This window comes from Erinaceus europaeus, chromosome 13, assembly GCF_950295315.1.
Source record: "Erinaceus europaeus chromosome 13, mEriEur2.1, whole genome shotgun sequence".
Classification (NCBI taxonomy): Eukaryota; Metazoa; Chordata; class Mammalia; order Eulipotyphla; family Erinaceidae; genus Erinaceus; species Erinaceus europaeus.
The window spans coordinates 41,843,269-41,866,727 of NC_080174.1; the positions used below are offsets into that span (position 1 = coordinate 41,843,269).

Sequence of the window (23,459 nt, forward strand, 5' to 3'; positions counted from 1 at the left end):
TAGACCTGAAAGAGAGAAACTAAAATATACATTTTAAATGTTCCTTTCATGCTGTCAAGGCTCTTCCATCTAGTGCAAGGGATTGAAGCCAGGTACATACTATGAATTAGGGGTAGCTGGAAAAATGGCTCAACTGGTAGAGCATCAGACTTTTATGCCTGAAATTTCTGGTTTGATTTCCAACATCACATACCAGAGTGATTATTTGGCTTGTCTCTCTCTCTCCTTTTTTTTATTTATCAATTTATTTTTAAAAATTCTTTTATTATATTTATTTATTTTCCCTTTTGTTACCTTTGTTTTTATTGTTGCTATAACTATTGTTGTTATTGATGTCATTGTTGTTGGATAGGATAGAGAGAAATGGAGAGAGGAGGGGAAGACAGAGAGGGGGAGAGAAAGACACCTGCAGACCTGCTTCACCACCTGTGAAGCGACTCCCCTGCAGGTGGGGAGTCGGGGGCTCGAACCAGGATCCTTACTCCGGGCCTTGCGCTTTGCGCCACGTGTGCTTAACCGCTGCCCTACCGCCTGACTCCTGTTTCTCTCTCCTCCTTTGTGCCTCATGTGTAATATTCTGTCTCATATGATAATAAAAAATAAATCTTTTTTGCCTTCAGGGTTATTGCTGAGTCTCAGTGCCTGCATTAGGAATCCATTGCTCCTGGAGGCCATTTTTCCCATTTTGTTCCCCTTGATATTGTTATTGTTGTTGTTGAATAAGAGAGAAATCGAGAGAGGAAGGGAAGATGGGGGGGGGGGAGTTAGACACTTATAGACCTGTTTCACTACTTGTGAAGCAACCTCCCACACACACAGGTGGGGAGCTGAGGGCTCAAGCCAGGATTCTTATGCCATTCCATGTGTGGTTAACCTGCCCCCCCCCCAAATAAATCTTTTAATACAAACAACAACATGAGACAGAAAGAGCTGTCCTGATAGAGCATGTGCCTAGCTTTGCTTGCAACCAGGTTCAAACCCTACATCACATGGTAGTGCCATGTCATGAAGGGGAAGCTCTGGTGTTATAATGTCTCTTCCTCTCTGTCTCTCTGAAATGAAATATGAAAACAAATAAGTTGGCCTCAGAACAATGAAATTGCACAAGTGCAAAGTTTCAGCACCATAAAAAAAGAAAAATTAAAATCCACAAGGTAGATATTATCATCTCAATAAGGACAAGGTTTATGACTGTCTTGCTCTGTCCTGCCACACAGTAGCTAGATTGTTGAATAAATCAAACAGGTATGATAGGAACTTAATGGAAGAAAGAGTAGAGGGAAGCTAAGAATTGGTGTATGCCTTGTGTAGTATTCCCTATTCTTTCTTTTTTTAATCCTTTTTTCCTTAGTTTATTTTTTTAATTTATTATTGGATAGAGACAGAGAAATTGCAAAGATTGGGAAGCACTGCTTTACCACTTATGAAGCTTTCCCCCTGCAGGTGGGGACCAGGGGCTTGAACCTGGGTCCTTGTGCACTGTAATGTGTGCACTTAACCAGATGTGCCACCGTCTGGCCCCAGCCCCCTTATTCTTTATCCCTTTGGAAGTATGGAAGTATGAACCAAAAAAAAATTATAGGGTACAGAAGGTGGAAAGTCTGGCTTCTGTGATTGCTTCTCTGCTGGACATGGATGTTGGCAGGTCAACCTATATCCTCAGCCTGTTTCTGTCTTTCTGTAGTGGGACAGAAGCCCACTTCTTTTAAGTGGTGAGCAACTATGACCACTTCACTTTTAGACTCTCAAGGTTGAAAGGGACCTTCCAGATCATCAGTTCAAGCCTTCCATCCTATCATGGCAGTTTCTCCCCCGCTTTTTTTTTCCCCTTGTTGTTGTTGTTGTTTTTGTTATTGTTGCCATTGCTGTTGTTGTTGGATAGGGCAGAGAGAAATCGAGAGAGGAAGGGAAGACAGAGATGGGGAGAGGTAGTCACCTGCAGACCAGCTTCACTGCTTGTGAAGCAACCCCCTGCAGGTGGGGAGTCGGGCTTGAACTGGGATCCTGACACCAGTCCTTGATCTTCGCGCCATGTACCCTTAACCCGCTGCGTTACTGCCCCACCCCCATCATGGCATCCCCCCCCTTAGTATGTACAAGACCCTAAGCATAGATAAAAGGCTCATTACTCCCCATTGCTCTAGTAAAATCTAGTATATGGGTGAAGTAATAATTATTATACAGTTCCAGGTTCAATCCCCCCAGGGGCACCACTATAAACCAGAGCTGAGCAGTGCTCTGGTAAAAAGAAAAAAAAATAGGGAGTTGGGCTGTAGCACAGTGGGTTAAGCGCAGGTGGCGCAAAGCTCAAGGACTGATGGCGTAAGGATACCGGTTCGAGGCCAGGTTCCCCACCTGCAGGGGAGTCGCTTCACAGGCGGTGAAGCGGATTTGCAGGTGTCTATCTTTCTCTCTCCCTCTGTCTTCCCCTCCTCTCTCCATTTCTCTCTGTTCTATCCAACAACGACAACATCAACAACAATAAAACAACAAGGACAACAAAAGGGAATAAATATTTTTTAAAAGTGGGGGTATAGCATAATGATTATGCAAAGAGATTTTCATGCCTGAGGCTCTCAAGTCCCACGTTCAATTCCCCACACCGCCATAAGCCAGAGCTGAATAGTGCTCTGGTAAAAAAAAAAAAAAATTACTATACAGTGCCAAGAGAGTTGTGAAACCATGGCCCCCAAAAGACTACCTAACTTGGTTACCTGAAACTATGTGATATACCAAAAGAAGAAAGAAAGAAACTCTAAAGCACTGAACCTGGGCCAACGCTCCCAGGTGAGGTATCTCTCCAGTTTCCCAAATGTGGAAAAAAGAATCAAAAGAAAGAGATAAACTGAAGAAAGATTAAAGGGGTGTGCAGTGACAGGAAAATCAGTATGGGAGGCTGGAGATGTGAATTCATACCCCACTTTTGCTACTAGTTGTGTACCTTCAGGCCAGTCATTTCATCTTTCTGAGCCTGTTCTCATTGCCAGAAAACATAGATACCAGATTGAATAAATTGACTTATTCAGGGGGGCGGGTGGTAGCGCAGCAGGTTAAGCGCACATAGCACAAAGCACAAGGACCAGCTCAAGTATCCTGATTCGAGCCCCTGGCTCCCCACCTGCAGGGGAGTTGCTTCACGGGCGGTGAAGCAGGTCTGCAGGTGTCTGTCTTTCTCTCCCCCTCTCTGTCTTCCCCTCCTCTCTCCATTTCTCTCTGTCCTATCCAACAATGACAAAAATAATAATAACAACAACGATAAACAACAAGGGTAACCAAAGGGAAAAAATGGCCTCTAGGAGCAGTGGATTTGTAGTGCAGGCACCAAGCCGCAACAATAACCCTGGAAACCAAAAAGGAAAAAAAAAAATTGACTTAGTCACTAAATATTTATTTATTTATCTTTAATTTTTTTATTATTTATTTCCCCTTTTGTTGCCCTAGTTGTTTTTTAAAATTTTATTTTTAATCATTTAAAAACAATCTTTTAAAATATTTTTTTATTGGATAAAGACAGCCAGAAATTGAGAAAAAAAGGGGGAAGACAGGGAGAGAGAGGGACCAGATGATGGCATATCTGGTTGAGTGCACATGTTACAATGCACAAGGACCCGGGTTCCAGCCCCCAACTCTCCACCTGCAGGAGGAAAGCGTCACAAGTGGTGAAGCAGGGCTACAGGTGTCTTTCTGTCTCTCTTCCTCTTTCTCTTTTTTTTTAACTCTTTTTAAAAAATATTAAAAAAAAATTTTTTTTTAATTTTTTTTTATTAAAGAAAGGATTAATTAACAAAACCATAGGGTAGGAGGGGTACAACTCCACACAATTCCCACCGCCCAATCTCCATATCCCACAATTTTTTTTTTACATTTATTTATTTTCCCTTTTTGTTGCACTTGTTGTTTTCATTGTTGTAGTTGTTGTTGATGATGATGAAGTCGTTGTCGTTAGGACAGAGAGAAATGGAGAGAGGAGGGAAAGACAGAGGGGGGAGAGAAAGATAGACACCTGCAGACCTGCTTCACCTCTTGTGAAGCGACTTCCCTGCTTCACAAAGGAGTCAGGGGCTCTAACAGGGATCCTTATGCCGGTCCCACTGCACCACTGCCAGACTCCCAACTCTTATTTTTAAACTTTTTTGTTTATTATTGGATAGAGACAGAGAAATTGAGAGGGGAGGGGGAGATAGAGAGGACTGGGGAGATAGTGTATTGATTATGCAAACAGACTCTCATGCCTGAGGCTCTGAAGTCACAGGTTCAATGCCCCACATCACCACAAATCAGAGCTTAGCAGTACTCTGGTAAAAAAATAAAATAAAATGGTGGGGGTAGATAGCAAAATGGCTATGCAAGAGACTCTCATAACTGAGGCTCCAAAGTCCCAGGTTTAATCCACCACACCACCATAAGCCAGAGCTGAGTAGTGCTCTGGTATAAAAATAAAATAAATAAATAATAAACACAAATAAAAACATTAAGAGAGAGAGAGAGACTTGCAATTCTGCTTCACCACTCATGGAGCTTTCTTCCCACAGGTGGTAACCAAGGGCTTGAACCCAGGTCCTTGCGCACTGTATTGGGTGCACTTAGCCAAGTGTGCCACTGCATGGTCCCTCTTTTCCTCTCTATCTCCCCTCCCCCTCTCCAATTTTTTTTTTTTTTTTTTTAATTTTACCCCTTTTGTTGCCCTTGGTTTTTTTTTATTGTTGTTGTAGTTATTATTGTTCTTGTTATGATCGTCGTTAGATAGGACAGAGAGAAATGGAGAGAGGAGGGGAAGAAAGAGAGGGGGAGAGATAGAGATACCTGCAGACCTGCTTCACCGCCTGTGAAGCAACACCCCTGCAGGTGGGGGAGCCTGGGCCTCATCGAACCGGGATCCTTATGCCGATCCTTGAGCTTCACGCCATGTGTGCTTAACTTTGCTACGCTACCACCCGACTCCCCCCCCTCAATTTCTATCCAAAAATAAATAAAACGATTAAGATAGACGGGGGGGGGGGAGGGAGAGAGAGAGAAGAGAGGAAGATAGGGAAAGAGAGAGACACCTGCAGTTCTGCTTCACTACTCATGAAACTTTCCCCCTGTAGCTGGGGGCCAGGGGGTTGAACCCAGGTCCTTGGCGCACTGCAATGTGGCAAAACTAGGTGCACTACCACCCGGCCCCTTTCACTAATTTTTTAAATATATATATATATATATATATATATATATATATATGTATATATAATTTTTAATTATTTATTTCCTTTTTTGTTGCCTTTTTTATTGTTGTATTTATTATTGTTGTTATTGATGTCGTCATTGTTGTGTAGGACAGAGAGAAATGCAGAGAGGAGGGGAAGACAGAGAGGGGGAGAGAAAGACAGACACCTGCAGACCTGCTTCACCGCCTGTGAAGAGACCTGCCCTGTAGGTGGGGAGCCGGAGGCTTGAACCGGGATCTTTATTCTGGGTCCTTTGCACTTTGCATCATGTGCGCTTAACCTGCTGCGCTACTGCCAGACTCCCACACTAAAAATTTTTGAGTGCACTTAATATGCAAAGCACTCTTCTAAGTGCTGGCTATACTTTGGTGAACAATTCTGCACAAACCCCCAAGAGATTTTATTTCATAAGAGGAAAACAGACAATGAAACATGTGAAACTTGTGGGCAGAATATCCATGTGGTGATAAGTGCTGTTTAGAAAAGAGCAGGGTGATTGCATAGTATATAGGGTGCTGGTAATGGCTAGGTAGTCAGGGAAAGCTTCTCTGAGCATGTGACCTTTAGGCTGAAACCTGAATGTGATTGTCAAAGAGTTGGGTTGGCAATAAAGTATTTCAAAAGCAAGAGAAAGAGCAAGTACAGAGCCAGGCAAAGGCCAGGGAACAGAAATGTTCTATTTTTGGGAGTTGGGTGGTAGCGCAGAGGTTAAGCACAGGTCGCAAAGTGCATGGACCAGTGTAAGGATCCCAGTTCAAGCCCCCAGCTCCCCACCTGCAGGGGAGCCACTTCACAAGAGGTGAAGCAGGTCTGCAGGTGTCTGTCTTTCTCTCCCCCTCTCTGTCTTCCCCATCTCTCTCCATTTCTCTCTGTCCTATCTAACAGTGATGACATCAACAACAATAATTACTACAACAATAAAACAAGGGCAACAATGGAATAAAGAAATGCTCTATTTTTGCATTCTGGTATTCTAGAAACAAGGATGCATCACTTGCATTGTTTAGGTCAGGGATTTGTATTAATTATCCAATTGTCTTTTGGAAGTGTGAATTTTTTGCTTTTTAATGGAAGTAACTAGGAGATGTAGAGCCTCTCTGGTGCCCTGGGATACATCTTTGGCTCCCTGACTCTCCCACGGTGCTGGTAGTTTGGCCAGCTCCTCTTGTAACTGCAGACTCCATTTTAGCTGCAGATTCTAAAGGCAGCTTGGAGAGAGCTGCCTCCTCCACTACTTAACTCTCAGCTAGGGGACCCTAAGCCTGCTCCCATCCCACCAAGTCTTCTTCCACTCTTGACAATCTTTGAGGCTTTGGGAGCCTAAGATTCAGCTTTCTTGTTTTTTTGACAGAGCAGGAGCCAGAAAATGAAACAGGAAACAGCGGAAGGGGGCGGGGGTTAGCAGAGAAGGAAAGGAAGGAAAATTTGCTGGAAAGTAGAGCTGTAGATCTGGACAAAGTTTTACTTAAAGGGAAACAGTTGAGCTTTTAGGAAGCATTCTGACTTAACACATGTAACCTGTGTCTTCTTCCATGAATGAGTTTTTAGGGGGGAATTTAATGAGATAGAGGGAACTTGAATGCATTCCTGGAGCTTGGTGGCGGCACACCCGGTGGAGTGCCCCAGGATAGGTGTTCCAGTGCCTGCTCCCCACTTGCAGGGAAGACTGTTCACTAGTAGGTGGAGCAGGTGTCCTTCTCTCTCTCTCTCTCTCCCTTTCAATTTCTCTGTTCTATCAAATAAAATAGAAAAGAGAGAGAGAGAGAGAGAGAATGGCCACCAGGACCGACGATTTGTAGTACTGGTGCCAGCAATAACTCTGGTGGCTATAACATTGAAAAACAGCAACAATGATAATAATGTATTCTTTATGAATTTACAAAGCAAGGACAGGGAGTTGTTGCTCAACTCTGGTTTAAAGTGGTGCTGGGGATTGAACCAGGACCTCAGAACCTGAGACATAAAAGTCTGTTGTATAACTGTTATGCTCCTTCCTAGCCATCAGTTTTGTCTTTGTAGTCTTGCTTGGAACCTCAGAGACTAGAAGAGAGTCAAGCCACAACAGCCCCAGTCACCAGTGTGCCCTACAACTTTGTGGATTCCCTCACAATCAAGTGTATGTCACTGAAAAAAACCTGGGGAGAAGAACCTTCCCAACTCCAAATTTTCTCAATACACAACGACTAAAAACGTGTGGTTTATACTTTATCCACCTAATGCTTAACAAATACTTGCCAGAAGCTTAGATCTGGGGTGTGTGTGCTGGAATGAAGTTAGAATGAATCAAAAGATAGCGTCCCTTCCCCCAGCCCACCCCACCCTCCACAAACTGCTGTGGGCTAGTTTTCTTTGCCTGGAGAGATAGCAACATCTCTTTGTTCCCACCCACACTGGGAGCTGCGGTGGAAGATAAGCCCCTCCCTCAGCCAGGGCTGTGGCCAGAAGCTAACCGGACCCTCCTCCTTCTAGAGGGCAGATAACTGAAACCACAGAAGGCTTTGGAATCTTGAGAAACAAGAACTGCACCAACCCAGAAGGATTTATTATCTGTTTCCTCTAAAGAGGGGGCAAAGCTGTTCTAACAGTTTCCGTTACAGGGGTACCAACTGGCCGCTCCTCCCTAACAGACGGTTTTGGTGAATTGGCTTCTTTCTCCTTTTTGGGTGTTTCCCCCACAAACACCCTCTTCCTAGAAGAGAAAGTGCCTGAGTCAGGAAGGAGCAGGGAGAGGCCTGGTGGGGTGCTCTGAAGTCCCCTTCACCATCCCTATCAGCCACCTGTGTGTGGGTCTGAGGACTGAAGTAGGAGCGAAGGTCCCTGGCTCCTGGAGGGGAAAGTCAGGGGGATCCCCCATTTTCTTCACACCCAGGATGCAGGTTGCCTCAAGCTGGCCGCAGAAACACCAAGGCTTTTCTCTCTATTCAGAGAACATCTATTGTGTGCCAGCCCCAGTGCTGAGCTGTTGTTGCCTGACGGCATGGAAACTGTGGCTCTGGTTTCTGTGAAGAAGCCTCGGGGCAGCCCCCAAGTAGCCGAGTCTGGCTCCCCGCGGGAACCCCGTGGGTGTTTGTGGAGGGCAACTGGGGCAAGAGCACGGCCCATCGGGGCTGCATCCCCAATGGAATCACTTGAGGCGCGGGGAGGAACGTGATAAGTATGTCAAGTGCGAGAGGGAACTCTTAAGGTGTCACCGAGGCTGGAAGGGGCCAAGGCGGATTGGCACCGAGGAGTGGGGCTCAGCCGTCCCCGCCCCGCTATCCCGGAGCCAATATGGCCGCCGCGCAGAGGGGCAGGGCAGCTCCGAGTCCGGGCAGGAGCGGGGCGGGGCCGCCGTCGGCGGGCCCAGTGCGCAGGCGCAGGCTGCGGCGGCGGAGGGGGGGCGGGCGGCCGGATGAAGAAGTTGAGGTTCGGACCCGGCCAGGGAGGGCTTGATGGGCCGGCTTTCAGAACCCGGCACCAATTTGGGAGCGCCGTTGGGGGGAAGGGAGGGGAGGGAGGGACCGAGGTCTCACAGAGGCTGAGGAAAGGTATCCGAAGGCCGCCTGGAAGCGGGAGGCCCCGCCCCTCCGCCTGAGCAGCCTGCGGGTGCCGCCTCTTCCTTTACCGCCTCGCGCACCCCCCCTTCCGGGCCGGCCACCGCCAGCCCCCTCGGGAACCGGCCCCGGGCCGCGGCCCTGGCGGAGGGGCTGGGAGCCGGAGCCCACTGGCGATTGTGCTTGAAGGGAGATGGCTGGGACGGGCTTCAGCCTCGCCTGGGCCGGCGGAAGGCGACTCTGGGTCGCCGCGGCCAGCGAGGCCTCTTGCCCCCGGGGAGCGGGGTCAGAGCCAGTGGCCGGCCCCGCAGAGCATGTCGGTCTTACCCGGGGGTCCAGGCGCAGGCTGACAGGCTCCCCTGAGTTCTCAGCGGGCAGCTAGCTGGCCGCCCTAGGCAAGCTCAGCGAGAGCATGACTGTCACCGGACAGTTACCGGGCTAAGAGTTGGGAGCCACGTGACCAGACGTGAGGGCTGGTTTCAGAAACTAGGGAGGGGAAAAACAACAGCAAAAGCTGTAGCTTTGGATGTGTCCCTAGACCCTAGTGAGTCTCAGTTTCCACATCCATAAAATGGCGCTGGTAATTACACTGGCCTCCACAGTAGGTCTAATGAGATCTCTGATGTCAAAACTACGGGGATTTCTTATTACTCACCTCTCTGGGGCATATTTATCTCACGGGAGAAGAGAGTAAAACTAGTTGGTCTGCATGGATCCTGCCCGTTCAGTCTGTGATTTCGCAAAGGGGTTGTTGGGAAAGCGAGGCTGCAATTAGCTGAACGGAGAGAGCTCACTAGTTTTACTTTGCTTTGGCTTATCCATAAGGTAAGTGTAGGATACAGGTTTTCTGTGGTCGCTGAGGCTAGAGCTTGACTGGGGAGAGGAAGATTGAAAGCCTGGTGAAAAGGCAGAGGTGGGTTAAGTGCTTTCCTGTTCCCCCACTTCTGCATGTGGGTGGGGAGCGAAGGAAAGGAGGAAGGGCACATCCAGCCTGGGTCCTAGGGCCGAGAGGGAGCGGGGCTGGGGGCGAGGCTGTCCGTCTAGAATGTGTCTCCACTCCGCGAGTCAGATGTTGGAAACTGCTGGGTGGACTCAAAAGCTGCCGCTGCTCTCTGGGGTTTTAAGGTTGCCTTCGAACTGAATCTTGAGCAGACGACCGTGCTGGCGTGGGTGGCCCCTCCTTTCCTCTGGGCAGCCTAGAGTTGGAGTGAGCAGCCGGCGCCCCCTTGTGCCGAGGAGCGAGTTTTGTGGCTATTGGCCAATCTCGCTCCTTTCCAGAGAAATTTTATTTTCCTGTGACTTCTGTAGCTTTGTTTTATTTTATTTTATTTTATTTTATTTTATTTTATTTTATTTTATTTTATTTTATCTTATTTTATTTTACCAGAGCACTGCTCAGCTCTGGCTTATGGTGGTGTAGGGGGATTGAACCTGGGAGCTTGGAGGCTCACGCTTGAGAGTCTCTGCGTAACCCATTATACTATCCTTACCCCCATTTGTCTTTTTGCACTTAATGGTACGTGGTGGGCGGAATACTTGGGCTGGGGTTTTACATCCAGAATCAGTGAACTGTTGATGCTGTGTCTTGTTCTTACCACTTCCACGCAGTCAGCACACAGACTATTTGTATGCAAAGCCCTAGGTAGGCAAGATAGACAAAACCCCTACCCTCACAAACAAATAAGCAGTAGTAATAAAGATGACAAGACATAGTGCAATGAAAGAATATTAGTCTAACAAGGAGCAGAAATCTGCCAATCTAAGTGGTACCCAAAGGTTTTGGTAGGTATTAGGTAGATACAAGACCGGGGAAACTGATTTACAAAGCAGACTTATTACAAGGTTCGGTACCAGGCACCACCATAAACTAGAGATGAGCAGTACTTTGGTTAAAAAAATGTTTTTCAGCCCTACATGTTAATTTATTAATTTAATTATTTTTTTCTATTTTATTTTATTTTTTTGCCTCCAACGTTATTGCTGGGGTTTGATGCCAGCCCCATAAACCCACTGCTCCTGGAGGCCACTCCCCCTTTTTTTTAAAATAAATATTTTATTTATTGATTGATGAGAAAGATAGGAGGAGAGAGAGAAAGAACCAGACATGACTCTAGTACATGTGCTGCTGGGGCTTGAACTCAGGACCTTATGCTTGAGAGTCCAACGCTTTATCCACTGTGCCACCTCCCGGACCACATTTTTTCCCCTTTGTTGTCCTTGTTCATTGTTGCTATTATTGTTGTCGTTGCTGGATAGGACAGAGAGAAGTCTAGGGAGGAAGGGAAGACAGAGAAGGGGAGAGAAAGACAACTGCAGAACTGCTTCACTGCTTGCCAAGCGTCCCCCCTACAAGTGGGGAACTAGGAGCTCGAACCGGGATCCTTACACTCGTCCTTGCGCTTGGCACTATGTGTGCTTGACCCGCTATGCTACCGCCCCACTCCCAATTATTTCTTTTCTTTAGGTATAGTTCTTCACTTCCAAATCAGTGAACTACCCCTGTTATTCTCCACCTTCACTGTAATTCTTCAGAATAGCATCAGAACATTCTGTGGGAGCCATGGTTACCTAGCCCAATAATTTTTTTTTTTTTAAAGCATACCTAGCCTCAGAATGGCCTTGATTTTTTAAATTTTTTATTTTATTTTAATTTTTTATATTTATTTTCCCTTTTGTTGCCCTTGTTGTTTTTCATTGTTGTTGTAATTGATGTTGTCACTCCTAGTGACAGTTTTCTTCATCCCTAGTAGTCAACTCCATCTTACCCCTAAGTTTGTTTTAGAAATATGAGCTGGCCGAAGTCCTGCTGAGTGGTGGTAATAAAATAGATTTTGCTGCTATGAACATATGTATACATAAATCTTTTTGGGTGGTTGTGTTTGGTTCCTTAGGATATATTCCCAGGAGAGGAATTGCAGGATCATAGGGTAGGTCCATTTCTAGCCTTCTGAGAGTTCTCCAGACTGCTCTCCATAGGAGTTGGACAAATTGACATTCCCACCAGCAGTGCAGGAGGGTTCTTTTGTCCCCGTAAGCTCTCCAGCCTTTGCTGCTGGTACATTTTCTGATGTATGACATTCTCACAGGAGTGAATTGGTATCTCATTGTTGTCTTTATTTGCATTTCTCTGACAGTCAGTGACTTGGAGAATTTTTTTATATGTTTGTTGACCTTTTGGATCTCTTTGGTGAATAATTTGCTTATTTTTGGATGAGGCCAATTGTTTTCTCTCCCCATTTTTTGGATGAGGCCAATTGTTTTCTTTTTTATTTTAATTTATTTTTTTACTACAGCACTGCTCAGCTCTGGCTTATGGTGGTATGGGGAATTGAACCTGGGACTTCAGAGTCTCAGGCATGGGAGTCTCTTTGCATAACCATTAAACTTATCTACCCCTTTCTGTCAATTGTTTTCTTGTTGCTAAATTTAGTAAGCTCTTTATATATTTTGGTTATTACCCTCTTGTCTGATGTATGGCATGTAAAGATCTCCAGTTCTGTAAGGGGTCTCTTTGAGTAGTGGTTTCTTTTACTTTCAGAAGCTTTTTTTTTTTTTTTTTCTTTTTTTAAATATTTATCCCCTTTTGTTGCCCTTGTTTTATTGTTGTAGTTATTATTGATGCCATTGTTGTTGTATAGGACAGAGAGAAATGGAGAGAAGGAGGGAAGTCAGGGGGAAAGATAGACACCTGCAAACCTGCTTCACCGCTTGTGAAGCGACTCCCCTGCAAGTGGGGAGCCGGGGGCTCGAACCAGGATCCTTATGCCGGTTCTTGCGCTTTGCACCACCTGCGCTTAACCTGCTGCGCTATCGCCTGACTCCCTTGTTATTGCTGTTGTTGTGGTTGGATAAGACAGAAATCGAGAGAGAACAGGAAGACAGAGAGGAGGAGAAAAAGAGAGACACCTGCAGACCTGCTTCACCGCTTGTGAAGTGACCGCCTTGCAGGTGGAGAGCCGGGGGCTAGAACTGGGATCCTTACACTGGTCCTCGTGCTTTGCACCAAGTGCGCTTAACCCACAGTGCTACCGCCCGGCCCCCTCTAGTTCTCTCTTATAAGTAAATATTTCCTCAAGTATGTTTTTGTCTCATGTGTAATATTTTCTTCTTGGGTTTTGGAGTATAGAAGTCTGAGGGAGCCCAGTCCTGGCAGCAACACTCCTGAACTCCTGGTGATAAGAGGATGTGGACCCTTGACCCATCCCGGAAAGAAGTGCTGAGGTTTGCAGTCAGCTGCCGTGCCCTGACTCTGGTGCTGCAGGTCAGTCTCTGATCCTTAGTTCTGCAATATGACAGGCCGGGGTAGGGCTAAGAATAGTTCTCCTTTCTACATTCCATGTTTGCCCCTCTGTGAAGTTGGAACCATAGAGACCTAGACTTTATTTAATTAATTTATTTACTTATTTATTATTTTTCACTTCTTTATTGGGGAATTAATGTTTTACATTCAACAGTAAATACAATAGTAAGTACATGCATAACATTCCCCAGTTTCCCATATAACAATACAACCCCCACTAGGTCCTCTGTCATCCTTCTTGGACCTTTTTTTTTTTTAAATTTTTTATTTTTATTATCTTTATTTATTGGATAGAGACCACCAGAAACTGAGAGGGAAGGGGGAGATAGAAAGGGAGAGAGACAGAGAGACACCTGCAGCCCTGCTTCATCACTTGTGAAGCTTTCCCCCCGCAGATGGGGACCGGGGCCTCAAACCCGGATCCTTGTGCACTGTAACCAGGTACACCACCACCCGGCCCCTGAGACCTAGACTTTATTTATTTATTTAGTTACTACTGTCTTTACTTACTGAATAGAGATAGCTAGGAATTGACATGAAAAGGGAAATAGGGAGAGAGGGAGAGGGAGAGGGAGAGGGAGAGAGACACCTATAGCACTGCTTCACCACTTCTGAAGCTTTCCCTCTGTAGGTGGGGGGGGGGGGTTGAACCCAGGTCCTTGTACATTGTAACATGTACACTCAACCAGGTGTGCCACCACCCGACCCCAAAACCTAGACTTTATAACTGAAAAGTGGATAGGACTTTTTTTTTTTTTTTAAGATTTTATTTATGAGATAGGTAGGAGGAGAGAGAAAGAACCAGACATCACTCTGGCACATGTGCTGCTGGGGATTGAACTCAGGACCTCATGCTTGAAAGTCCAAAGCTTTATCACTGTACCACCTTCCGGACCATGACTTTTTTTTTTTTTTTTAACCAGAGACTTGATCAGCTCTGGCTTATGGTGGTGCAGGGGATTGAACCTGGGACTTTAGAGCCTCAGGCATGAGAGTCTCTTTGCATAACCATTGTGCTATATATCCCCCCCTTTTTTTTTAAGAGGAGAGAGAACCAGACCATTACTCTGGTATATGCATTGCCAGGGATCAAACTCAGAACTTGATGTGTAAGAGCTCAACACTTTACCCACTGTGCCAATTCCTGGGCTATTGGTATTTCTAACTGACCATGGTGTTCTGTAACCAGAGACACTGCTAGGCTGTGACAGCTCAAAGCATTGCCCATGGTTCCCTTCCTAGGAGACTTAGTATTGTGTCAGTCAGTTGAGTGGGGGGGGAGGTGGCACTGTCCTGAGACCATGTTTGTTTGTTTATTTAGTTAGCAGTTCTTCTTCTGTCATTTGCCCTTCTTCCGTAGCCAGTCAACAGCGTCAGGTTGAGCCTGATGTAAAGTTTCGAGACCTCCTTTGAATCTGGAGAGGTGGCAGTCGTTGACTATGTGGGTCAAAGTCTGTCTGTAGCCGCAGGGGCAGTTGGGGTCGTCTCTGGCTCCCCAGCGATGGAACATAGCTGCACACCAGCCATGGCCTATTCGATAGCGATTGAGGAGGGCCCAATCATAACGTGCTAGGTGAAAGCCAGGTTGACGCTTACAGGGGTCTGTGATGAGGTGTTTGTTCTTTACCTCAGCTGACTGCCAACTCTGTTTCCAAGAGTCTGGAACAGAGAAGTTCAGTGTAGACGTAGGAGACCAGATTGGGTGACGAGACATCAAGCGTTGAACAGGGTGGGCGGAGATATCCGCGTATATTGGCAGGTCTGGTCGAGCGTAGACGTGGGAAATGAACTTAGATGATGCCGCATCCCGACGAATATCTGGCGGGGCGATGTTGCTGAGAACTGGCAGCCATGGAACCGGGGTGGAACAGATGGTTCCAGAAATTATCCTCATGGAGGAATATAATTTGGAATCGACCAAGTGGACATGGGGGCTACGGAACCATACTGGGGCACAGTATTCTGCAGTGGAATAGCATAATGCCAGAGATGATGATCGTAGTGTGGAAGCGCTCGCGCCCCATGAGGAGCTGGCCAGTCTTGCAATGATGTTATTCCTCACGCCCACCTTTGCTGCAGTTTTTATGAGATGTTCATGAAATGACAGAGTGCGATCGAGAGTAACGCCAAGATAGACTGGCTGGGCTTCATGCTGGATTCTTGTATCGCCAAGCTGCACATTAAGCTTACACGAGGCCGAGGCATGGTGTAGATGGAAAACAGATGATACCGTTTTTGCAGTGCTAGGGATTAGTCGCCATTTTTTACAGTAATCAGATATCAGAGACATGTCTTTCGTGAGTGTTTCCTCGAGGATGTCGAACTTGGATGCCTGAGTTGCACAGCAGATGTCATCGGCGTAGATGAACTTCCTTGAAGAAGTTTCTGGGAGGTCATTGATGTAAATATTAAATAGCGTAGGAGCCAGAACAGAGCCCTGGGGGAGGCCACTTGAGACAAGTCTCCATCTGCTAGACTTGTCACCCAGATGCACCCGGAATCTTCTGTTTTGGAGAAGAAACGATATAGTGTTGCCACCCATGGAGGCAGGCATCTTGAGATCTTGACTAGGAGACCACGGTGCCAGACTGTGTCATAGGCTGCTGTGAGATCAACAAAGACAGCACCGTCTTTAAATTAGTTAGCAGTGTTTCCTACTATTTCCCAGGTGTCTCCTTTACTGCTTTACCTATAAACAACCCTCAGAATGTAATTGTCCTTTTGCCAACTCTCTTTCCTCACAAGACCCTTGAAATGTGTGTGTGTGTTTCTTCATAGTCAGGACTTCACTCCTCCAGACCAGTTTTTTCAGACAGAAGGAGAGATAAGCAGAGGAAGAGCCGGAGAGACACCACAACTTCCCCCAGGACTGTTACTGGGGACTTGATCTGGGGTCCCAAAAAGCAGGCACCCTTTCTCCCAGTGATTTATCTTCCTTGCCCCACATTGATGCATATTTTAATTAAAATTCGCTTATGTATGAATTATATCCAGTAGCTAGCCCAGTGCCCAGTGCTTAGAAGATTGCCACTATTTGTGTTGTCATTAAATATATGTCAATTTCCTAGGGATGTTATGTTCACTTCTTTTTTTTTTTTTTTTTTTAATAAGATAGAGCCAGAGAGGCAGAGAGAGTGAAAGAGACCACAGCACTAAAGTTTCTTTCATGTATGTATGTATGTATATATATATATATATATACTTTTTTTTTTTTTTTTTTTTTTTACCAGAGCACTGTTTAGCTCTGGTTCATGGTAGCACGGGGATTGAACCTGAGACTTTGGAACCTCAGGCATGAGAGTCTCTTTGCATAACCATTATGCTATCTTTTATTTTTTTTAATATTTATTCCCTTTTGTTGCCCTTGTTTTATTGTTGTAGTTAGATAGGACAAAGAGAAATGGTGAGAGGAGTGGTCCGGGAGATGGCACAATGGTAAAGCTTTGGATTCTCAAGCATGAGGTCCCGAGTTCAATCCCCAACAGCACATGTGCTAGAGTGATTGATGTCTGGTTCTTTCTTCTCCTATCTTTCTTATAAATAAATAAAATCTTAAAAATAAAAAAAAGAAGAAAGAAATGGAGAGAGGAGGGGAAGACAGTGAGGGGAGAGAAAGTTAGACACCTGCAGACCTGTTTCACCACTTATGAAGTGACTCCCGGGGGCTCGAACCTGAGATCCTTATGCCTGTCCTTTCGCTTTGCGCCACCTGCGCTTTATCCGTTGTGCTACCACCCGACTCCCACCATTATGCTATCTACCCCCACCCCCAAAGTTTCTTTCAGTGCAATAGGGCTTGAACCTAGGTTGCACACATTGCAAAGCAGCACACTGTCCAAGTGAGCTATTTCTTCAGCCCTATAGTAGTGTAACTGTGTTTCTTTTATAACAAGTAGCACTCTGTTGAGGCTCATAGCTCATTCCTTTGTGGAAAATGTATTTCCTTTCTCTTCTCTTCTCTTGCTGGGTTACAAGTTTAGTTAAAAGAGTCTTTGAGGGGCTAGGTGGTGGCACAGCTGGTTAAGTGTATGTATTACTATGCACAAGGATCCAGGTTCAAGGCCCCAGTCTCCACCTGCAAGGAGGATAGGACTGTAGGTGTCTCTCTCTGTCTCTCCCTCCCTCTCAGTTTATGTTTGTTCTATCAAATAAAATAAAGTTAAAGAAAAAAAAACTTTTAAAAAAATTGTCTGATTTAGAGACTGGGGCTGTTATCTAGAATTGTCACTCCTGTCCCTTTTTTTTTTTTTTTTCCTGCTTGAAATGACCTGATAAACTGCACGGGGGGTGGGCCATGACACACCCAGTAGAATAGACATGTTACCATGCTTGAGAACCTGAGTGAAGCCCTGGTCCCCACCTGTAGTACTGCAGATATCTCTCTCTTCCCCTTCTACTTTCCCCCTCTATTTCTGTATCTTGAAAGAGAGAGAGAGGGAGCCGGGTGGTGGCGCAGCTGGTTCAGCGCACTTGGAACGAAGCACAAGAGCTGGAGTAAGGATCCCGGTTCCAGCCTCGGGCTCCCCACCTGCAGGGGAGTCGCTTCACAGGCGGTGAAGCAGGTCTGCAGGTGTCTCTCTTTCTCTCCCCCTCTCTGTCTTCCCCTCCTCTCTCCATTTCTCTCTGTCCTATCCAACAACAATGGCAGCAATAACAATACTAATGACAATAAGGGTAACAAAAGAGGAAACATTAAAATTAAAAAAAAGAGAGAGAGAAAGAGAAAGGGAGAAAGGAAGGGAGGAACCTAAAAGGGAAAGATCCTTAAAAATGGAGTTGTAGCGTGTCAGGCGGTAGCACAATGGTTAAGCACACGTGGCGCGAAGCGCAAGGACTGGCGGTAGGACCCCGGTTCCAGCCCCCGGCTCCCCACCTGCAGGGGAGTTGCTTCATAAGCGGTGAAGCAGGTCTGCAGGTGTCTGTCTTTCTCTCCTCCTCCTCTCTCCATTTCTCTCTATTCTATCCAACAACGACGACGTCAATAACAACAACAATAATAACTACAACAATAAAACAACAAGGGCAACAAAAATGGAAAATGAATAAATAAATATAAATATATATTAAAAAATAATTTTAAAAAAATGGAGTTGTAGGGAGTCGGGCGGTAGCACAGCGGGTTAAGCACACGTGGTGCAAAGCATAAGGATCCTGGTTGGAGCCCCGGCTCCCCACCTGCAGGGGAGTCGCTTCATAGGCCGTGAAGCAGGTCTGCAGGTGTCTTTTTCTCCCCCTCTTTCTTCCCCTCTTCTCTCCATTTCTCTCTGTTCTGTCTAACAACGGCGATATCAATAACAAAAACAATAATAACTACAACAATTTTTTAAAAAGGGCAACAAAAGGGAAAATAAATAAATATAAAATAATTTTTTTTAAATGGAGTTGTAGGTGCCCTGGGGTGGTGGTGCATCTGGTAGAATGCACATGTTACAATGTACAAGGACCCAGGTTCAAGCCCCTATGATCCCTGCCTGTGAGGGGAAAGCTTCATGAGTGGTGAAGCAGTGCTGCAGGTATTTTTTTCTCCCTCTCTATCTTACCTCTTCCCTATCTGTTGCCAGCCTGGCATTGACTCATTGTTGGCTTTGAATTGGCATCAGCCAATTGATTGAAAGAATCAACAAAATATTACTGTGAAACAGCTTCTTGGTTAAGGATCCAGGACAGCAGTTCTAATTCAGATGGTGATTTGAAAACAAGTATGTGTTCTTTAGACTGTTTGCTAGACCACCACAATTTTATTATTATTATTATTATTATTATTATTATTATTATTATTTTGCCTCCAGGGTTATTGCTGGGGCTCGATGTCTGCACTATAAATCCACTGCTCCTGGAGGCCATTTTTTCCCATTTTGTTGCCCTTGTTATTGTCATTATTATTGCTATTGTTGCCATTGATGTTGTTATTGTTGGATAGAACAGAGAGAAATGGAGAGAGGAGGGGAGACAGGGGGAGAGAAAGACACCTGCAGACCTGCTTCACCGCCTGTGAAGAGACCCCCCTGCAGGTGGGGATATTATTATTATTTTTTAAATTATTTATTTATTTTGCCTCCAGGGTTATCGCTGGGGCTTTGTGCCAACACTACAAATCATTGTTCCTGTGGCTATTTTTTTTTTGAATTTTTGGATAGGACAGAAATTGAGAGGGGAGGAGGATATAGGGAGGAAAAAAAGAGACACCTGCAGACCTGCTTCACTGCTTGTGAAGCGACTCCCCAGCAGGTGGGGAGCCAGGGGCTCAAACGGGGATCCTTAGACTGGTCCTTGCACTTTGCACCACATGTGCTTAACCCGCTGCACTACCGCCCGACTCCCATCCTTTCTCTTAAGTTACAGGCAATATAGTGGGACAAAAGGTATCCAACAGTAATGCCATTTTATAATATTTTCTTCCCTTTTCACCTCTTAGTTCTAGCCTTAGAGCCAATTCCTCAATTATTCTTCATTTTTGCTGCCATATCTGTTAATGACAATTCATTCCTGATTAGCTCCTAATACAAAGTGTTGCTTTTCTTATCCTTATTGGGGGGTATGTAGATAGCACAATGGTTATGCAAAGAGACTTCTCATCCCTGAGGCTCCAAAGTCCCAGGTTCAATCCCCTGCACCACCATAAGTCAGAGCTGAGCAGTGCTCTAGTGAAAGAAAGGAAAAAAGAAAGAGAAAACAAAAGAAAAGAAGAAAGAAGCCTTAGACCCATTATTCACCATTTCACTGTCCCTCAACTACCTCATGGTGCCAACTCCACTCTTAAGATAGATTTCACACTGAAACCAATCAACAATGTAGTAGTAGTCAGAGATTGAGTCCAAAGAGAAAGAATCCAAACCCGGCCTGGGGAGACAGCCTAATGATGATGCACACATCCTATCCACTGTGCTACCTCCTGGGATGCGTTTATTTGTTTGGTTGTTTATGTATATATGATGCTGGGAGTTAAACTCAGGATTTCATACTTAGAAGTTTGGTGCTGGGTGGAAGAGACAGCCTAATGATTATGTAAGAAGTAAAAAGACACTCACGACTAAGGTTCTGAGGCCCAGGTCCAATCCCCTACACCATCATAAGACAGATCTGAGCAGTGCTCTGGTAAAATTAAATACATAGTGAAGTTTGCTCTCCACTACACCATCTCTTAAAGGAGAGGAACGGAGAGGAGGGGAGGGAAAGGGAAGGGAGCGGAGGGGAAGGGAAAGGAGGGGAGGGGGAGGGAGGGGAGGGGAGAGAAGGGGAGGAAAGGGGAGGTGAGGAGAGGAGAGGAGCTCTCCACTGCACCACCTCTTAAACTGTTCAACTCCATTTTTTTTTTAAGACTTTTTTTTTTATATTTATTTTATTTATTTTTTCCCTTTTGTTGCCCTTGTTGTTTTATTGTTGTAGTTATTATTGTTGTTGTTGTTGTTGGATAGGACAGAGAGAAATGGAGAGAGGGAGGGGAAGACAGAGAGGAGGAGAGAAAGATAGACACCTGCAGACCTGCTTCACCGCCTGTGAAGCGACTCCCCTGCAGGTGGGGAGCCGGGTTCGAACCGGGATCCTTATGCCGGCCCTTGTGCTTTGCGCCACCTGCACTTAGCCCACTGTACTACAGCCCGACTCCCTCAACTCCATTTTTTTAACTTATCTTATTTTTGTATGCTCTTTATATATTTATATTATTATATGTTGTATGTATTTATATATTTATATTATTTTATATATTACTATTTACTGGAACTATAAAACCTGCGTAACTACTATGCTATTTTCCCAGCCCCTTATTTTTTAAAGTATATTTTTATTTATTATTGGATAGAGACAGAGACAAATTGAGAAGGGATGGGGGGATAGAGAGGGAGAGAGACAGAGAGACACCTGCAGCCCTGCTTCACCACTTGTGAAACTTTCACCCTGCAGGTGGAGACCAGGGGCTTGAACCTAGGTCCTTGTGCACTGTAATGTGTGCACTTAACCAGATGTGCCACCATATGGCCCCACAGACTATTTTTTTAAAGATTTATTTATTTATTTTGTTTTTTAAATAATTTATTTATTCAGAAAGATAGGAGAAAGATAGGAGGAGAGAAAGAACCAGCCATCACTCTAATACATGTACTTCTGGGGATCGAACTCGGGACCTCATGGTTGAGAATCCAGTGCTTTATCCACTGCACCAACTCCCGGACCACTATTTATTTAGTTTGAAAGATTTTATTTATTTTCTCATGAGAAAGATAGACAGAGAGAAAAAGAACCAGACATTATTCTGGTACATGTGCTGCTGGGCATTGAACTTGAGACCTCATGGTTGAGAATCCAGTGCTTTATCCACTGCGCCACCTCCCGGACCATGATTTATTTTATTATGTATGTGATGGCAAGTTCTACATGAGGCAGAGAGGAGAAAGAGAGTGAGAGGGAGAGTGGCCAGGTGGTAATGCACCTAGTTGAGCTCACATGTTATAATGCACAAGGACCCAGGTTCAAGCCCCCAGTCTGTACCTACAAGGGAAAAAAGTTCTCAAGTAGTAAAGCAGGTCTACAGGTGTCTGTCTGTCTATCTTCCTCTCTGTCTCCCCCTTTTGCCTCAATTTCTGGCTGTCTCTACCCAACAAATAAATAAAGATAATTAAAAAATAAGTAAATAAAAAGAAAATTAAAAAGAAAGATGGAAACACAAAAACAAACCAGAGCACCAGTCAAGTATATGTGGCATTGGGGACCAAACCAGAATTTGGGCATTAAAGTTTGATGCTGTACTAGTGGAGCTGTCTCTCCTGTCACTAAATTTATTTCAGTGAGAGACAGAGAAGGAGAGAGAGAAAAATCAGAGCACTGTTAAGTTCTGTTTTATGATGGTGTCAGGGATTGAACCTATGATATCAGAGCCTCAATCATAAGAGTCTATTGTGCTATTAGCCTAACCTCGATGCCTGCACTATGAATCCACTGCTCCTGGAGGCCACTTATCCATTTTGTTGTCCTTGTTGTTATTATTATTACTATTGTTGTTGGATAAGACAGAAATGGAGAGAGGAGGGGAAGACAGAGGGGGAGAGAAAGATAGACACCTGCAGACCTGCTTCACTGCCTGTGAAGTGACCCCCTTGCAGGTGGTGAGTCAGAGGCTAGAACCAGGATCCTGAGCTGGTCATTACACTTGGTGCCATGTGCGCTTAACCTGCTGTGCTACCGCCCCACCCCTCTACTTTTCTTTTTTTACTGAATCATTTTATTTGCACTTATGTATTATATCCCTAGCTAAAGAATCCCCAGGATTTTCCCTCGTGTGCGTGTGCGTGTGTAGTGATAGACTAGGTGACTGGGTGGTAGTGCACTGGGTTAAGTACATATAGTACAAAGCATAAGGACCTGTGCAAGGATCCCGGTTCCAGCCCCTGGCTCCCCACCTGCAGTGGGGGTTGCTTTCCAAGCGGTGAAGTAGGTCTGTAGGTGTCTATCTTTCTCTCTTCATCTCTACTTCCCCCTCCCCTCTCAATTTCTCTGTCCTATCCACTGCACTACCTCTTGGACCACCCATAATTTTTCTAGATATTAGAGTTGCACATCAGATTTTGGGCTAATCACTCTACACTTGTGTAACCTGCTAGTGAGATACACAAGGATTTTCCCTGCTCTGTTACCATCAATGATTTCAAATTCACTAGTGAAACCATGCTTCATCATTCATAGTTAAAAGCTGGACCGTGACTTTGGAGCATGGTCTAATAAGAACTCAGCATTTACCTCTCCTTTTTGGCATTGTTGATGCTCTTGAGAGTATTGGCCAGACATTCATGCACACCATTATGGCAGCACAGAAAGATCATAGAAAGGGGATGGAGGGAGTGAGCCCACAGTTATTGGCTCACCTCTACTTCTTACCCAGCTTAGGTACCATATCCATCATTAAGAGTACAGCATGCTTCCTTATCCCTCCTATGAAAAAGGGCAAAAACTCAGCCTTGTTTAAAATCAGTTCTTGTCTACGTCATACTTGAATCTGCTCAAAGAAAAAACATAAGACTCAGGACTTAGCTTAGTGATAAAGGACATACTTGACATGTTTGAGGCCCTGAGTTTGATCCTGTTTACTTTTTTAAATTATCTTTATTAATTTATTGGATAGAAGCAGCCAGAAAATTGAAAGGAAGGGGGAGATAGTGCGTGAGAGAGACAGAGAGACACCTGTAGCTCTGCTTCACCACTCACAAAGCTTTCCCCCTACAGGTGGGGACTGGGGCCTTGAACCTTGGTCCTGGTACATTGTAACATGTGCATTCAACCAGGTGTACCACCTCCTGGGCCCCACCTTTGATCCTATTTACCAAATTAAAAAAAAAGAGAGTAACAAAATAGCTTACTTGAATAGTGTGCCTACTTTGCCATGGAGGGGGGGATGGGAGGGTCAGTCTAGAGCACTAAAGGCCTTTTGAC

At 45.1% G+C, this 23,459-nt stretch overlaps 1 protein-coding gene across 9 annotated transcripts in view; it reads left to right on the top strand.

Annotated features, from left to right (window-relative positions):
• The first annotated feature begins 8,536 nt into the window (after positions 1 to 8,536).
• PIGV (phosphatidylinositol glycan anchor biosynthesis class V) overlaps positions 8,537 to 23,459 on the top strand; it is a 55,196-nt gene continuing 40,273 nt past the window's right edge. For 4 of the 9 annotated variants that reach the window (XM_060205636.1, XM_060205637.1, XM_060205638.1 and 1 more), the window contains exons 1-2: positions 9,210 to 9,650; positions 12,864 to 12,998. In XM_060205636.1, the coding sequence (XP_060061619.1) occupies positions 12,921 to 12,998 (78 nt within the window). In that variant the 5' untranslated portion in view covers positions 9,210 to 9,650; positions 12,864 to 12,920. The other 5 variants (XM_060205632.1, XM_060205633.1, XM_016192287.2 and 2 more) reach the window with 5 other exon arrangements.